The sequence below is a fragment of the Haemorhous mexicanus genome, chromosome 6 (assembly GCF_027477595.1).
Source record: "Haemorhous mexicanus isolate bHaeMex1 chromosome 6, bHaeMex1.pri, whole genome shotgun sequence".
NCBI classification, from domain to species: Eukaryota; Metazoa; Chordata; class Aves; order Passeriformes; family Fringillidae; genus Haemorhous; species Haemorhous mexicanus.
Genome location: NC_082346.1, coordinates 53,856,728 through 53,872,221, shown reverse-complemented (window position 1 = coordinate 53,872,221; position 15,494 = coordinate 53,856,728). Strand labels below are relative to the sequence as shown.

The following is a 15,494-nucleotide window of genomic DNA, read 5'->3' as shown; positions in this document are numbered from 1 at the left end:
CGGCTCAGCGCGGCTCGGCTCGGCACGGCTCGGCTCGGCTCGGCTCGGCTCCGCCGCCAGCAGCCGACTCTCCCTCCCCGCCGCTCGGCTCGCTGGGGCAGGGCCGCGCCGCCCTGCCCGGCAGGAGGTGGGACCAAGCCGCGGCGCTGCCGCCCCCTCCTCCCTCGCTCGCTCGCTCCCTCCCTCCCGAGGGCTGAGCCATTCCGGGAAGGCACCGGCTCCCCCACCGCTCCTCGGCAGCGCCGCACCGGCTTCGGCCGCCACCGCGCCGGGCTCGGCCCCACGTCGCCCCGGGGCTGCCGACGCTCACCGGCGGAGCGCGGCAGCGGCGGCGGCAGCGGTGCGCGGTCCCCCGGCGGGCAGCGGCGGGCGGCGGGCGGGCGGGAGGACAAGTGGACGGAGCGCCCGGGAACGGGGGGGCGGCCGCCGCGTAGTTGTTTTGCCCGGGGTAAGTTGGCCGATCCCTGCGGAGGCTTCGCTCGGAGAGTGCAGCGCTTGACTCCCGGCTCCCTGTCGCCCCCAGCCTCCGGGGCAGGGGGGGCGCCTTTTTTTATTTAATTCCCTCCCTCCCTCTTTGGTTTGTGTTTTCTTTTTATTATTATTATTATGGGGTCTATGGGGGAGCAGAATTTCCAGTCCGGCGCTGCTCTTCTTCCTTGTCCAACGCTCAACGGAGAACTATAATATTTCTTCCCCGAGATGCTGCAGTGATTTTTAGTTGTAGGAAATCAGGCGAACAAAATCATCCGAATAACCCGAACCATTTGTTATCCTGTGAGAGCAAACGCAGCCTAGGCACAGATGATGGCAAAAAATTCCATGGAAGGGTCTAAAGAAGACCTGAGCAAAATTTCGGAAGAGGAGATGCTGAGATGGAGCAAGGAAGAGCTGGTGAAAAGACTGAGAAAAGTGGAGAATGAAAAGATGAACTTAATGGTGGAACACGGCAACTTAATGAAAGACGTGAACCGGCGGCTGCAGCTCCACCTGCACGAGATCCGCGGGCTGAAGGAGGTGAACCAGAAGTTGCAGGACGACAACCAGGAGCTGCGGGAGCTCTGCTGCTTCTTGGACGACGACCGGCAAAAAGGCAAGAAGCTGTCAAGGGAATGGCAGCGCTTCGGGAGGCACACGGCCAGCGTGATGTGGAAGGAGGTGGGCATGTACCAGCAGAAGCTGAAGGACCTGGAGGCGAGGCAGGAGACCCTCCTGCGGGAGAACGTGGAGCTGAAGGAGATGGTGCTGATGCTGGACGAGGAGCGGAGCGGGGCCGGCTCGCGGAGCTCCATCGACAGTCAGGCCAGCCTGACCAACCTCAACGGCGGCTCGGCCACCAGGGACGTGGGGGACGGGAGCAGCACCTCCAGCACGGGCAGCGCGGGCAGCCCCGACCACCATCACCACCACCTTCACCACCACAAGGCCGGCGACAGCAAGGCCGGGGCCATGCGGAGGTCTATGGATGACCTGTCCGCGCCCCTTCACCACCGGAGCATCCCCAATGGCCTCAATGGTGAGCCCCTGCCCTCCCTGCCCCGCCCCGCCCCGCTGGCCCCGCGCCGCCACCCCCGGTCCCCGTGGCGGTGGGGTGAGGGACTCCGGGGAGGGGGGTCCTGGCCATTCCCAGCCCTGTGTATCCTTGTGACCTCTTTGGCAGAGCGGCCCCGGGAGCCGGGGAGGGGCACCTGTATGCGGGGTGTGTGTTATCGGTGCGTTAACTGTGTTATCGATGTCCTGGGCTGAGGGTTGGAGCCTCTTTTATCTCCAGCAGGGTTGGTGTTTGGTTTTGTTTGTTTGTTTTGGGTTTCTATTTTGACAAAAATCAGCCTGAGTTTTCAGGGTTAAATAAACACTGATTGTGTTCCCACTCTTCCTCCTCCATCTCTCACCCTTTAAATATTTTGGTTTATGTTTGGCTTGTTTGTGTCCTAGTTTGATAAGATTGATAAAGATGGGATGAGATTTTGGAAGCAGCTGATGAAAGTTCAGGTTTGTCCCATAGAGCATCACCTGTTAGCTCCACAGGCTCTCAGGGCAGGCTGGCTGTGGAGTGCTCAGCAGTTTTGGAGAGGGGCAGCCCGGCTTTCCCCTGTCTCCACTTCAGAAAGAGGAGTTTTGTTTGTAGAGAAGGGATTGCACTCGAAGGGACGCTGTACTCACGATTTTGTTCAGGCTAGTCATTGAAGTTAGAAACAAGCTCCACAACGAAATCGTGCCAAGCCTCCTCTGGCAGTTCATATCCAAGCAGAATTTCTCCTGTTGTTGTCTAATAGTGATCAGGCATTAACAAAACATTGAAATATCTTTAAAATGGAGATTTAAAAAAAAATCTTTTAAAACCAGCAAGACCAAATACATGACTTTTAGAATGTGTGGTCAAGGGGATTCAGTAGGAATCAGATCAGGCAGCAATCTAAAAACTTCTTATATATAAGACTACTTTCAATGTTCCTAATCCTCTCTTCCCACTAGAGAAGGCTATTTTCTTTGTGAGGTGTCCTTTTCCCACCTCTAAGCACACAGAGGGGGATGGAGCCCCAGAGGTTGGCTCTGATTGATGTCAGCAGTGGATGTGCTTACCAGATAAACATGCTTTCAGCTCCCAGAGCTTTTGGTGTTCTTTTCTTTTTGGTGATTTGTGGCAAGTCTTTATGTCCCAAGAGACCTGAGGGCATGGAGGACTGATGTACTCGTTTCACAAGTGTTCATCCATGAATGTGCTGTTTGTAGTCCTGTTTCCTCAGTGTGTGTCAACTCACAGCTGGAGATGTTCTGGCCCCCTTGCCCAGTAGTGAGGGATTGTTGGTTTCAAGGGTGATCCAGTCACCAGATGGTGCATGGTACAGCAAACATCTTTAAATGTTTGGTGTGGAATTTTTTAATCTCTCTCTCGCAGAGCTGTGTAAATCAGAAGTATCTGCTTTGTAAATCTGCAGATAGCTTCTGCTCTTGACGTGACTTATTTTCATAAAGCATGGCTCTCCACAGAGGCTTGAAGAGCACATGACAGGTATTGAATGTGCTGTTACTGTTATGGAACAGAAGGGCTTCACAGTTCTGGTTTGTGAACCTTAGACCATGTCCTTTTAGGTGTTGGTAGCTGAACGGGACAGAGCCAGTTGAATTCATCTGTTAATTCAGGGCTTTTGAGTACACAAAACATAACCATGCCTTAGAGCTGTCCCTTCAATCCGGGGTGACAGCACAGTGGGATGCTTCACCTGGGATTCAAAGTCGCCCCTGTCAGCACAAAGAGGGAAGCCTCTGCTTTCAGAGCCCGGTCCTTATTGCGCTGTGTGTGGGACTGTGCCCAGCAGCATCTTTGGAGGGGACTGAGAGCCGAGTCCTGCCGTAGGGTAAGGGTGGGAAAGGGTGGGTGGCCATCTGCGCAGAGTGCTTCCGTGCCTGCCTCTGCACACCCCTTCGCATTTCCTCTGTGGGAAGCATGGGTATGGGCTCGAGCATTTCAGACGCGACTTTTAGGTTTTGGTGACTCCTGGTTCTGGGGTGCCTGTGGAAGGTGGTCTCTGTGGGAAGAATTGAAGCTCTTTCCTGTGAACCAGTGCGGCTTCATTTCTGAGGGTGCAACGGAGGTGATCAGCACTTTTAAAGCTAATAATCCTTGTAAAGATGTAGACAAGGCTGATCTCTCCACTTAGGTAGTGAAGCTGTAAAATGACTTGAATAGTTGTCATTCTCAGATAGCATCGGTATTCAGCAAGGCCATTTCCCTGACTGTGCCTTTGGAAATGCCTCTCAATACATATGCAAATGCAGGGCTTATCAGGCCCCCTTTTTGACTGACAGCAAGAAGTCTGGGAGGGGTGTTTGCCTGGGACCGAGCAGCAATTCTGTTAAGCCTGTGCCGCTGTAGAGGAGCAGGGCAGGAGCAGGTGAACATGAAAAACCACTCCAGTGAGTCAGGTGGGCGGTGGAGCTGTCACGGAGCAGCCCCGCAGGGAGCAGCCTGCCGTGTCTCCTGCTCCTGTCCCTGCTCCTGTCCCTGCCTTCCTGTGTGCAGCCGAGGTCTCAGCCTTTTTGTGCTGTCCTCTTGGTGAGTTTTATTTTCCTCAGGAATAAAACAGAAGGAAGGCAGAGGAAAGAGAGTGCGTGGCCTTTCATTCTTTGTTTGTAAGCTTGAGTCTGGTTTGCTGTTGTCTCATGTCTTTAAAGCACTGGAGAACTAACCAGAGAGTGAAACAGGGGCTGCCCGGCCAGCTCAGCTGATACTGAAATGAACAGCCCTGTGTTCTTTCTTAGGGAGAGCAGGTGGCTAGAAGGGATGCAGTGCAGAATTTAGCATCTGTAGTAAGAGCTCAGCAGAAGCTTTGGACAACTGGTGGGAGCAAGGTTGCTACTTCTAAGCTGCTTGTTAGACTTTTTTTGCTTATGGAAAAGCTGGAAAGTCCTGAAATTGGGAGCTGGAAAATGCAGAACTCTACTGCCTCTGCTAATGGTATCCATTGAGCTTCACTTGTTAAGTGCTTTTCTAAAGGAAAAACTCCTTTCTAAAGGAGTCAGGAGTATGGTAGCTGTTAAAACACTTGCAGGAAGGTAGATTTTTTAGTAGAATCTTAGTGAGCAAAGGTGGGCTAAATGTTTCTCATTTTCTGTTCAGCGATCCTTGGAAGTGAGTTGTTGAACCAGGGCTTGATTTATTGGCCCCAGTGACCCACCCCAGTGTGAGGTGATGAACTCTAGATTTGTAAGGTGAATTCAGAATAAATGGTGTAAGTGTAAAAAACACCCCCAGCCCAACTGGTGGTCCACCTTTGCTTCACTTTTCTGAGGTCTATTAACTTCTGCAAGTTGTCTTTCAGAAGCTGATAATTAATTATTTGCTCATGAAAGATAATAATTGTAGTGTGAGAATGGCTAATATTAGAAGACATGTAATCCTGCTTGTGGTGAAAGTGAGAGGTATGGTCAGTCTGTGTGCACATGGACCTGGGCTGTGGGACAGGGGCACCCCCAAACTGTGCGATGGAAACTGGCCAGTCGCCTCTGTAAGGATATGTCACAGTTCTAAACTTACCCAGATCTAGGGCAGAAATTGAAGCACAGTCACTGTATGTGCTTGTGAGTGCTTTGGCTTTCCTTTTATGCATGGTGTGGATCTCTGTGTGCACACTCAGTCTTTCTGCCCATCCAGCTTTAGACAGCTCTGTTGAAGCAGCTGCTTGGCTCCTGATGGAATTAGGTTTGAAAAAGAGAATTAAAAAAAAAATAAAAGTCAGGAACATTTTGTCATATTGACATTAACATGACCTGGGGGAAGAAAAACCCCTCAGGTTTATTCCCACAGGATATATTCCTGGACTGTGAGGTATGTGGGAACATTGGGAGGAGTGACTCAGAGTTCCCTGAGGCCAGGGCAAGGGCTTCCACCGGTTTTTGCCTTATCTAGATTTCACTGGAGCAACTGTTCATCCATCTTCCAGCCTGGAGGCATACAGGCTCAACTAGCTATGTGCCCGGGAAAAAATCCTGTGCATACAGGCAAAGCATTTGGGCTTTAGTTTTATTTCACACCCGTCAAGTGAAGTTGTCATTAGAATTTCACCTTCCACTGAAACTGTTTGCTCTAGGTTCCCAAAATGGACTGGGCGGTTTCCAGTGTCTCTGACTTTATTCTAGTTGGGTGAAGTGTTAATTTTGATGTTTTGTTTTTGTAAATTATTGAAAACATCAACAATTAAAAGGTGATCAGGGAGGCCCAGGAAGAAGCTGTGGGTACAGCAGAGAGCCTGTAGTAGCAGAGATATTAATCTATGGCCTCTTGTTGCTGTCTTCTCCAGTGGAAGAAGAATGCTCTCTCTGGGTGAGGGGGTGGGAAGATCTCAAGTTGTATTGATTCCCACTTGTAGATGTCCACATGTTTACCTGGAGGGTACAATATATTGCAGTTAAAATGGTGGCAGAGAGAAATGGCTGTTCTCTGTGGGTTGGTATTGATTGGTAATGCAGCTACCCTTCTTCGCACACCCTTAAGGGCAAAAGACTTTGTTTTATTAGTGTATTAATAATCAATATATTTATTATTTACGATGGCATGTTAATGAGGCCTTTGAGACGAGAATATGCAGGGGCAGAAGCGAAAGATGAGGTTCATCTCATTTAATTTGAGATATCTCCTATGCAGGCTTTAACATCTCCATTCCCTTGGACATCCTTTATCAGCCACGTGGAGAGAGGCACTTTGGTGTGATGATTGATGTGAACTATGTCTGCATCAAAGAGAGCAGAATTGTATGCTGGTTGTGCTCTTTCCCTCTGCTGATGCCTGGCCAGCTCATTCATATGCAGCCGTCTAAAACCAGATGAGATCAGCCCTGTTCCAGGTCTTGTGGTGACCATTATCCATGTTTGCAGTGCTCCTGTCCTAGCTCTGGTGAAAGAGAGGAAATTGCCTTTCTCAGCAGCATTCAGATATCAGCCCTTACAGTCCCTCACTGTGTGGGTAGGCCAGGTCAGAAAGTCCTGTTCTCTGTGCTGGAGACCTCTCAGAGTTCAGTGGCTCCTGCCAAGCTTAAGCACAGGTTTGGTTACTTGACCAATTATTTTCTTTCTTATATCAAGAGCACTTTTCATCCTATGAAAATGGCTTTAATGTTGTTTTTTTTAATACTGCTGTTTTTAACGTGCTGGTATTTTTGGTACTGTAGGCTGTTACATACAGACTCCTTGTGATTAAGACAGGAAATCAGCTCTGGGGGGGTACACTAGATAGATGTAAGACCTCTGGAGAAGCACTTGAACTCTGCTGAAAGTTCAATGTGTTCTGTTCATTGGCTCATCAATGCTGAGATCTCAGATATGAAGGGTACAGCTTGAGTTTCTTGTAGCCAGTTTCATTGGCCACTCATTCAAAGGACTTCTATGGAGTGCTTCATTTGAGGCATCTTTGCCATTGTCCACTCCTGCCTTCTTGCTGGGGCAGTGCCTGTGTGCCAGCCTGCTTGGCTCCCAAACTTCAGGGTTGCTGGTGTCCCTGAAAACAAGGCTCAGGATGCTTAAATTGAAATTGGGCCATATCTGGAAATATATTCTCCATGGTAATGTGTTCTAATTTTGTTTTCCTCTTGCGTATTATATAGAGATATCTTATTCTCAGCTGTCCTGTTGAAGGAAAAAACTTGTATTGATTAAAAGACAATTTTCGATGGGCCTTTGATGGGATTATCCACTTACTCTCATTGAAAGCAGTCAGAAAAAGGGAAGTAGACTGTGTTGGTTACATGTAAATGATTTGGTCCTCTGGAGACATTTCATCAAATAAAGCTGAGGATCGAATTAAATGGTGATCTAATGAAGTGGCAGGCATGGGAACCCAAAATGCAGCCCTGGCAGGTGTTACACCTGATGTATGTGTGGAGAGGAGAGGCATGAATACCAACACTGACAGAAGCATTGCATCTGAAAGCTGAAGGGTTAATACTTTGTGGGGACAAGGGTGCCTGCGTCCATGCAACCTTGGGGATGCTGGGGGCCTGCCTTGGGAGTCAGTGGGCTTTTTATCTGCCCCACAGCATGGCTGTGGCCTTGCTTGCATCTCACACAGACATTTCCATGGCAGGGTCTGCTGACATTGTCCCTCTAGACTGCCCTTGCAGCATCCTTCTGTGCTGGGCCTGCCCTTTGGAGATGCTCTGGGAACAGGAAAATGGACAACAGCTGCTGGTAGGTGAGATGGGGTGAGGTGCTTAAACTGGCAAAAACATCTGGTATACATCAGGTGTGGAGTGTGGCTAATGGGAAACATCTAAGCCCATTTAAAATTCAGCTAAAACGCTTGAACCCAGAAGGCTGATGTTCTTTCCACACTCACAGACAGGCCTTAATGCATCCCACTGCAAAACACACAGCACTGGAACAGGGAAGGTTTGGAGGCTGCGCATCCAGTTTTCCTGCGAATTAGCTGCAACTGGCTGGGTTTGCTTCTGCATTCTGTATTTTTAACCTGACTTTTTGTCTGCCAGCCAGAATTCATCCTGCCCTGTCGCCAAATGTCATCATCCCCTTGTGGTTAACTTGCTGCAATTCATGAAACACTTGGCTGCCATAAATAGTTATGTGCAGAGGTTCCTGTGCGCGCGGCGCGGGCAGAGCGGCGCAGGCAGCGCTGCTAGGCACTCGCACACCAACATGTCCACCAAGAGAAAGTTGACCCACTTCTGCAAATAGATAACTCCTGGCAGAAAAAGTAACACTGTCTCAGAGAATCTATCTTCCCCTTGCCTACTGAATTGTGAAGCAAAAAGCAAGCCAGCTCCATCTTCTGAATTAGCAGTGATGTGAGCACAGTACTCCCCATTGAAACCAGGATGTGTAAATCGGCCCTTGATCTGAGGAGGGCTTTAAATGGCCACAATTTGGTCGTGATTTTTATTTTTTTTTTTTCCAGTATAATGAAAGCTTTTGTTAGTGAACAAGGTGCATGGGGTTCAGGACTCAGCTGCTCTTAGGCATTAGGAAACATTAATCACCATGGCAATTGAAGGCTGCTGGGCAGGTTATTTTGAACACTTTTCTAGTGACTCATGTCTGGGTCAAGACCATTTATGCCAGGTTACTTTAGCCCCTGTACATACAGGTGTATATAGTCTTCCTTCCCTTAAATTGTTTCTTGCCTTGCTCTTTTGCTTCTCTCAGGAACTCATTGCTTGTTCTGACTTATGTCTCCAAGGTGGTGGTGCCAAGCATTCACCTTGCTCAGAGCCTCTTCTGTAAAGGACCTTGTGAAGGTCCTTGTGAAGTAGATTACGGGTTAGTTTTGACTGGCTTTGAGACTTCACGGATCTTGCCGTGAGATTGAAGCGATCCTAAATCTGATGTGAGTTATCTCATTGTCTGCTCGGGCTCTCCTACAGGCTTGTGGGACGGGATGTCTCCTGTTTGCCTGGGGTGGCTGTGGTGGGAGGGCTGTCTGCAGCAGAGGAGCACCGTGGGTGAGTGTCGGGCTTGTGGCAGCAGGGCTGTGGCCAGCTGCACGCTGCAGTCGCAGGGTGACACGCTAGCTGTCTGCTGCGGTTGTGTCAACGCCGGCTCGCTGGCAGAATTAGTTCAATCAAAGCTGGAGTGCTCTGAAAAGCCCTTCAGACTTTGCTCCATCCCCGAGCTCTGTGCAGTGACACTCAGGACTGCATGCTGCTGCCTTTCCTCCCGTTTCAGCCCAAACTCCTCTGCTGCTGGGGTTTCATTCTTGTACAGGAAGGTCAGCTGCGTTGGAATGCCCGTGTGAGGTGAGAGATGAAGTGTGTGGAGCAAATGGATGGAGCAGGGCCCAGGCTGGGAAACAGGAGGAGATACTTAGCTGCCCTTTCCAACCATATCCAGGACAGTAAGATCAAACCATCTCTAGGGGTGCCTATGCCTGGGGGTTTGATGGCTGTGTCTGACCTGTCCCTGCATTCCCAGGAGAATGAGAGCCCCCGGTGTGGTGCAGAGAAGGCTGCAGAGCAGCTGCCTCTCTGTCCTTGTGCTGTAGAAGATACATGAAGAGGAAAGGAGCAGACAAGGGCTACTCAAAGCAGAGCAGCAAAACCAAACCATTGTTTTAGAAAAGAAGAGAAAAGGCAGCATATCCAGTCCCCAAAGTGTAATATTTCTATGGAAATAGCAGGAAGAGGCTTGCTGTCAGTCTCTGATCTAGTGGGACTGACTAGATTTTGTTTGTTCTTCCCCACATCTTCCATCATCTCTGGATCATCTGAAGACAGGTCGCTGTGCATCACAAATGCAAGATTCCTGGTTTCTGACTTTTGATTAAGTGCTAAGCAGTCTCTGGAGGACTGGCATCTATCTTTCATCTGCAGTTTTTCACTTGCTAAGGTATATTTCTCTCACTCTATGACACTTATTGATAATGCCTTGTCCTTTAAATGCCACTTCTGTGACACTCTGCTCCTGGCTGTGACTTTTTATGAGGCCATGGACTGTTCAGTTCTGTGGTACATCTCAGTGGCCAGTGAAGTTACTGTGGGACACTGTTGGACTTGAATGAAATTGAGATTTGGACTCTTTACACATGCTTTGTTTTTTTTTTTTTTTTTTTCAAAGGAAGTCCAGAGTGTCTTTAATCTCCAACAAGGCAAATAATCTGTCCTGTTTAGGCAATGTTCTGCTTGACTTCTGTGTTGCCAGAGGACTACTGCTGGTTATATACATGCAGGAATTTGCTATTTTCATGTTGATGTTTTCACTGTTTCCCCCCTGCATTTTTCTTTTTAGTAGGATCTATATAGAATAGGTTCCAGGACACTCTACATAAAAGTCTACTGTTTTATGCCAGAGTAACATCATCAGATGCTAACAGAGTATCAGTAATTAAAAATAACTAATTTTGGTTGATGCTGAATCTTTTCCAGCTCATAACAAAGGTGTTAAGAAAATCTTATTTTAATGTACAATCTTAAAGGGCTATTGTGATGCACAGTATTCTTTTGGTTTCCTTTTCTTATCTCCCTTACTGGGATTTGCAGTCTCATATTTATCTATTTCCCAGCAGCTGAATATAACTTTGATCTGTGCTTTGGATCTACGGAGCTTTTAATCCCTTTCCACTGAGTTAAAAGCTTGTTTGCTGTTGAATGTGATACATAGTTACAGGTTATATGATCTTCACCAGTGGTTCATGCATTGCAGAGGGATGGCACATTGTGAAAAACTGATAAAATGTTCCCTTGCTCATTTTCCTGATTGCAGCTGAAACCCAGCATGGGAGTGAGTCAATCATTCACTCCTGGTCAAACTGCTGATACAACTGTCCTTTGCTGTTACAAATACCTCTGCACTTGCTTGTTTTATTTCAGTTATTCATTCATTTCTCTGTGATGCTTATTTTTGAGGCTACAAACCAGCTGACTATTTCAGTCAGTGCAGCAGCCTTTCCATCTTTCAGTTCTGCCAACATTTAGAGAGTTTTCCTTTTCCATCCTTTTAACACCTTTTAAAAATAGGAATAAATTTTTAAAGCCTATGTGTTTACTGCTCTTTGATGTCTTGAGGCATGATAATATATGCCTTGTTTGTGGGGATCATCTTCTCTTTTGGAGTGGCTGCAGTTTCCACCTCAAGAGCAATAATGGTTTCTGCAGCTCTGTCCTCCGGGCCATGTGGGTGTAGCTGCACGTGTGTGACTGTGTTCACCCATCTTCTGAAAGCTGTTCTTTTTGAGTTTTGGTGCAGCTGTTTGCTTCCTGGATTCTGAGCAATTAAGTTGAAAGTCTCTCCCATGCTTGTCTCCTGACCTCTTGTGACAAAATGCAGTCCTCTTTTTATGACATCAGTTAAGACTCTATTGTTTTAGATGTAAGCTTTAAAATAACAAAAGGATGGATGGTTCTGCAAGTTAGAGCACTGAGCTGGGACTCCGATTTGGAGTGCTGGCTCATTGTTACGTGGCTTTCTGGTCTAGTCTTTTAGCTAACTTATGTGATTTGTGGTTCTCCTTTTATACAACCGGGATAATATATTTCCTTTGTCTTCTCCAAGTTTATTGTGGTGCTCAACAGAATTAGACCCTTACCCCAAATGGGGCCTCTGACCATTGCTATGATACCAGTGATAACAGATAGGTTTTGAGTTATACTTTTGAGCCAGCAAGGAACGAGACATCTTTAGAGTAACTCCACACATTTCTAATTCCCAGTTTTGGAGTTGCTTCAAATCCTGTTTCACTTTTACTGGGATAAAAGCACTTCACATGTTGGGTTGCTTCCCTCTGTGTTGTATATACTTCTTGGAACCACAGGATGATGAAGTGTGGTCAGTCTCTCACCACCATAAAAAACCAGAAAGTTGTGAAATAATAATTCTATCAAATGAGAAGACGAGCAAAATGAGATAAAAAGCAGGGTTTGCCTCTCCACAAACACAGTCAATGCAGAAAGATGCTGCTGCTGCTGTCACGGTGACAGGTTACCTTGATACCTTTCAGAGAGTGGACACAGCATTTGTTGTTATTTCAGCTCATCCCATCTAGGTTGCCCAGTTGAATATCATGCTATCTATGTGTATTTAAGATTTATCTGTCAGCCTAGTACAGTTTTGACTGAGGTGAAGAATCACAGCTGTGAAGCAGAAGGGTCCTGCTTGTCACGTTGCTCCCCATGTCACTGCAAAGCAGTGGTGTCTTTGCTGTAATTGCTGAAGGCACTCTTCCTCTTTCCAGTTAAATTCTTACCTGATCCCTTGATTGCTTTATTTCTGATGCTGGTAATTTGGTAACTCCTAATGAGTCCTGACTGAAAAGTCATCAAAGTCATTCTTGGGTGTGAACTCAGAGTTTCTTAACCACATGGGCTTTTATTTCCATTTGCGTGGTGGAATTGGGAGGGAGGATCTATTTGTCAGCGTATCACTGACGCCTTAGGAGGGTGACAAGACCACAGTAACTCTTCCTAGGCAATTATGTATGAAAGGTTGTCAGTATGAGTAGTATGGGAAGTTAAAAGCCTTAATTTTCATTTGGAATTGAAGCCTTAATGACTTTCCACTCCCACAGCTCATAAAGACCATGCTTCAGCTTCTAGTTGACCAAGAAAAAAAAGGGGAGGGGACATCTTTTATTTCAGACTTTTTAGTGCAAAATTTTTATGAAAAACCAGATTGATGAGTCACTGTTCTTTGTATAAAAGATGATTACTGGGGTACGAACCTCAGAAAAGTGACACTTTCTGACTTTGCCACTAGCCACTCAATTTTGCTTTCTCTCTTTTCAATTAGTTAAGTTAAAAAACATCTCAGTTTGAAAGGACTAATTTTATTACTGTTTGTTGCTTGCCTTATACACTAATTATTTTCTCTATGTAAAGCTAAACAGCAGAGAGGGGAAGAGAAAGGATCATCCCAAATGAATGCTCTCTAATTTTCAAAATGATGGGTGTAGATCCTGTGGGGTTAAGTGAAGTCTTGTATTCAGTCACATCCCTCACTTGCAGCATAGTAAGGAAGAGAAACTGGATCACGCAAATCCTTTTGTTAACCCTAGGAACATAATTAACTTCCTCTGGAAATTTGCTCTTTAAAAACACAGCCCTCTAAACATCAATGTGGTTTAATCAGTGCTTAAAAGTAAAGCTGTGTTTTTATCCACTTCTGTGTGTTTTGTTGTTGTGTTATTTGTTTTTTTCCCAAGAAATAAGGGAGCATTTTGTAGCTCAGTAGCATCTGCTGCCCAACAGAAGTGAGAGCCCAGGGCAGGAGTGATGGTAGAGGTGGCATGTGCAGGTCACAGTCCTGCTTTGGCTCTGTAGCAGCAGGTCCAGAGCTCTCACAGGGGCAAGTGATCCAGGGCATGTTTGTCTTTGTGGGTCCACCAGGGATGTTGAAGGGCATCTTCTGTTGAAAGCACAGGTGCTCAGCATTTTCGGAGTATTAAGCATTCTGAGAGTGATGCCAGCTTCATTCTTAAAGTGGCTGAGGTGACTGGCTGATTTTCTTGGCCATGGGGCTGTGTTTTTGAGAAAGAATTGCTCAGAGCTGTAAATGCCCTCTGTCCACAGCAGCATAGTTCAAACAAGTTCTCTGGTCCCGCAGCTCTGGAGACAAGTTTGCTCAGAGACCTGCAAGATGAGGAATGGATCATGTAAACAGCAGCTGATGAAGTTGTTGGAAAGGCCTCTATTTTTATTTTCTTCTTGTTTTCATCTTGGCCAGGTTGGACAGAGAAGGTTTTCAATGGAAGATCTGCTCTCCTGTGCTTCATTCTGCCTTATTTGGATAAAAATTACAGGACTGTCCTTTTAAAATTTTTCTTCTAGTTGGCAGTGTAAAGTGAAGGAAAGACAATATTTTTGGGACAGCCTTGGAACTGCCCCTGTAAAAGGAATGCTGTATAAAGAGTAAAACTCCCTGACTCTGTTATGTTCAAGGTTGGCCATATTTGAATTTGGTCTTTTTTTTTACAGGGGAGATTTCATATCTGTATTTAAACCAAAACTCTGTCATGCAGAAAGGGACAGGTTTCTTCTGTTGAAAACAACATCTGTAGAGCTGGAGGGAAGGGCTGGGCTGCATGGTTGTGTCCTGGCATGGGGAGCCATGGAAATGCTGACTTCCTGGAGCTGCTGTGGGAGGGTAGGGAGCAAGAAGACAGTTGGGGACAGAACTTTCATCAAGCTCAGATGAATCTCTAATGCAGCCCTTGTGCTGTACTGGGGGAGAAGATGATGTCAGTGTGTGAGGAGTGGACAGCAAGAGCTGCCTGCCTAGCTCAAGTTGGGGTTGGAGACCACCACAAAGGGATGTGCCAGCAGCTGAACGAGGGGATGGAGTAAATCACTGCAAAGATGTGGTTTGGAGCTAGCTGTTATTTTTAACAGCTGATTTTGTTGAACTGGATTGAACTCCCTGCAGCTCAGCATTGATGATGGTGCCTGGAGCTATAAAGATTGTATTTTGATCAGCAAGTCAAAAGCAAGTGTACCACTAGTTATGAATACATTTTCAGAATTACAAGCAAAGGAGATCTCAGAATAATAATGGGCAGAAAAAGTTGCCTGAAGGAACCAGTTTCCTTGATAAATGCTGGAAGAGGTGTGGACCTGAACTTTGCACTTCTTCCCGTATCAGCTTTTTAAAACTGTGCCAACAGATCTAGAATCTGAGTTTTGAACTTGTTAAAATCCTGAGTAGACATAATGCAATATGGCAGGAAAACCAATAATGTTGAGGTTTTGAAAATACAAATGGTTCAGTTGTAGATGTGTGATGTGGGTTGAAAAGGGGGTGTGTGTGTGTCCTGTGCTGTACATCGTTGACCCAGTTGGTTATTCAGTGATGAATTCTGATCTGGATGTTTCGAATGACAGATCTGGGTTCTGAAGTGCTGATGATTAGATAAAGACAGTGTAGTAAACCTTAATGGTGCATGAACAGCTACTGCTGGATTTGCAGTAATACCTACTTTTCTGCCTTAGAACAGCATGAATAATACTTTATGGTTGTATAACTCCTTCCAGACAAGGAATCTGGGAGTGCTTTGTAAACGCTAATGAGTTTGGCCCCATAGCATATTTATAAGCCTGAGAAGAAGCATTATTCCCCTTTTTTACAGTTTGGATGTTGACTAGCCTAAATATGCAAAGAGCATGCAGCAGAGCTTTCATCTGCTGACCCTCAGTCCTGGGCCTTGTCTGCAGGACTCGGTAGGCTTCCTAAATGTGTCTGAGGCATGCTCAGAAATTTACTGCAGATTCATTCCAGAAAAAAGGTTGGGTTTTTTTGCAAACCTCTGAGTGTCCTTTGTAAAGCATAAAGCATTGTAATTATTTGATGATAATTTCGTGCTTGCCGTTTTGTTCTACAGCAGCAGAGATTGAAATTAATCCTCTACTGGAATGAAATCAGATTGGGCATTATGAATATTGTTTCCTTGCCCAGAACAAAGAGACTTAGTTAATGTGAATGCAAACTTCTGTTATCTTTACGTGGGAGTTGCAGGTGGGTAAGGAATGTGAGGTCAGGAGGATTGGGAGCAGATAATTGCTGAT

The 15,494-nt window shown here is 46.4% G+C and overlaps 1 protein-coding gene across 2 annotated transcripts in view; it reads left to right on the top strand.

Annotated features, from left to right (window-relative positions):
- The first annotated feature begins 371 nt into the window (after nucleotides 1-371).
- CCDC85C (coiled-coil domain containing 85C) overlaps nucleotides 372-15,494 on the top strand; it is a 110,680-nt gene continuing 95,557 nt past the window's right edge. For both annotated transcript variants that reach the window (XM_059850301.1, XM_059850300.1), the window contains exon 1: nucleotides 372-1,513. In XM_059850301.1, coding sequence (XP_059706284.1) covers nucleotides 802-1,513 — 712 coding nt within the window. In that variant the 5' untranslated portion in view covers nucleotides 372-801. The remainder of the gene's footprint in view (nucleotides 1,514-15,494) is intronic.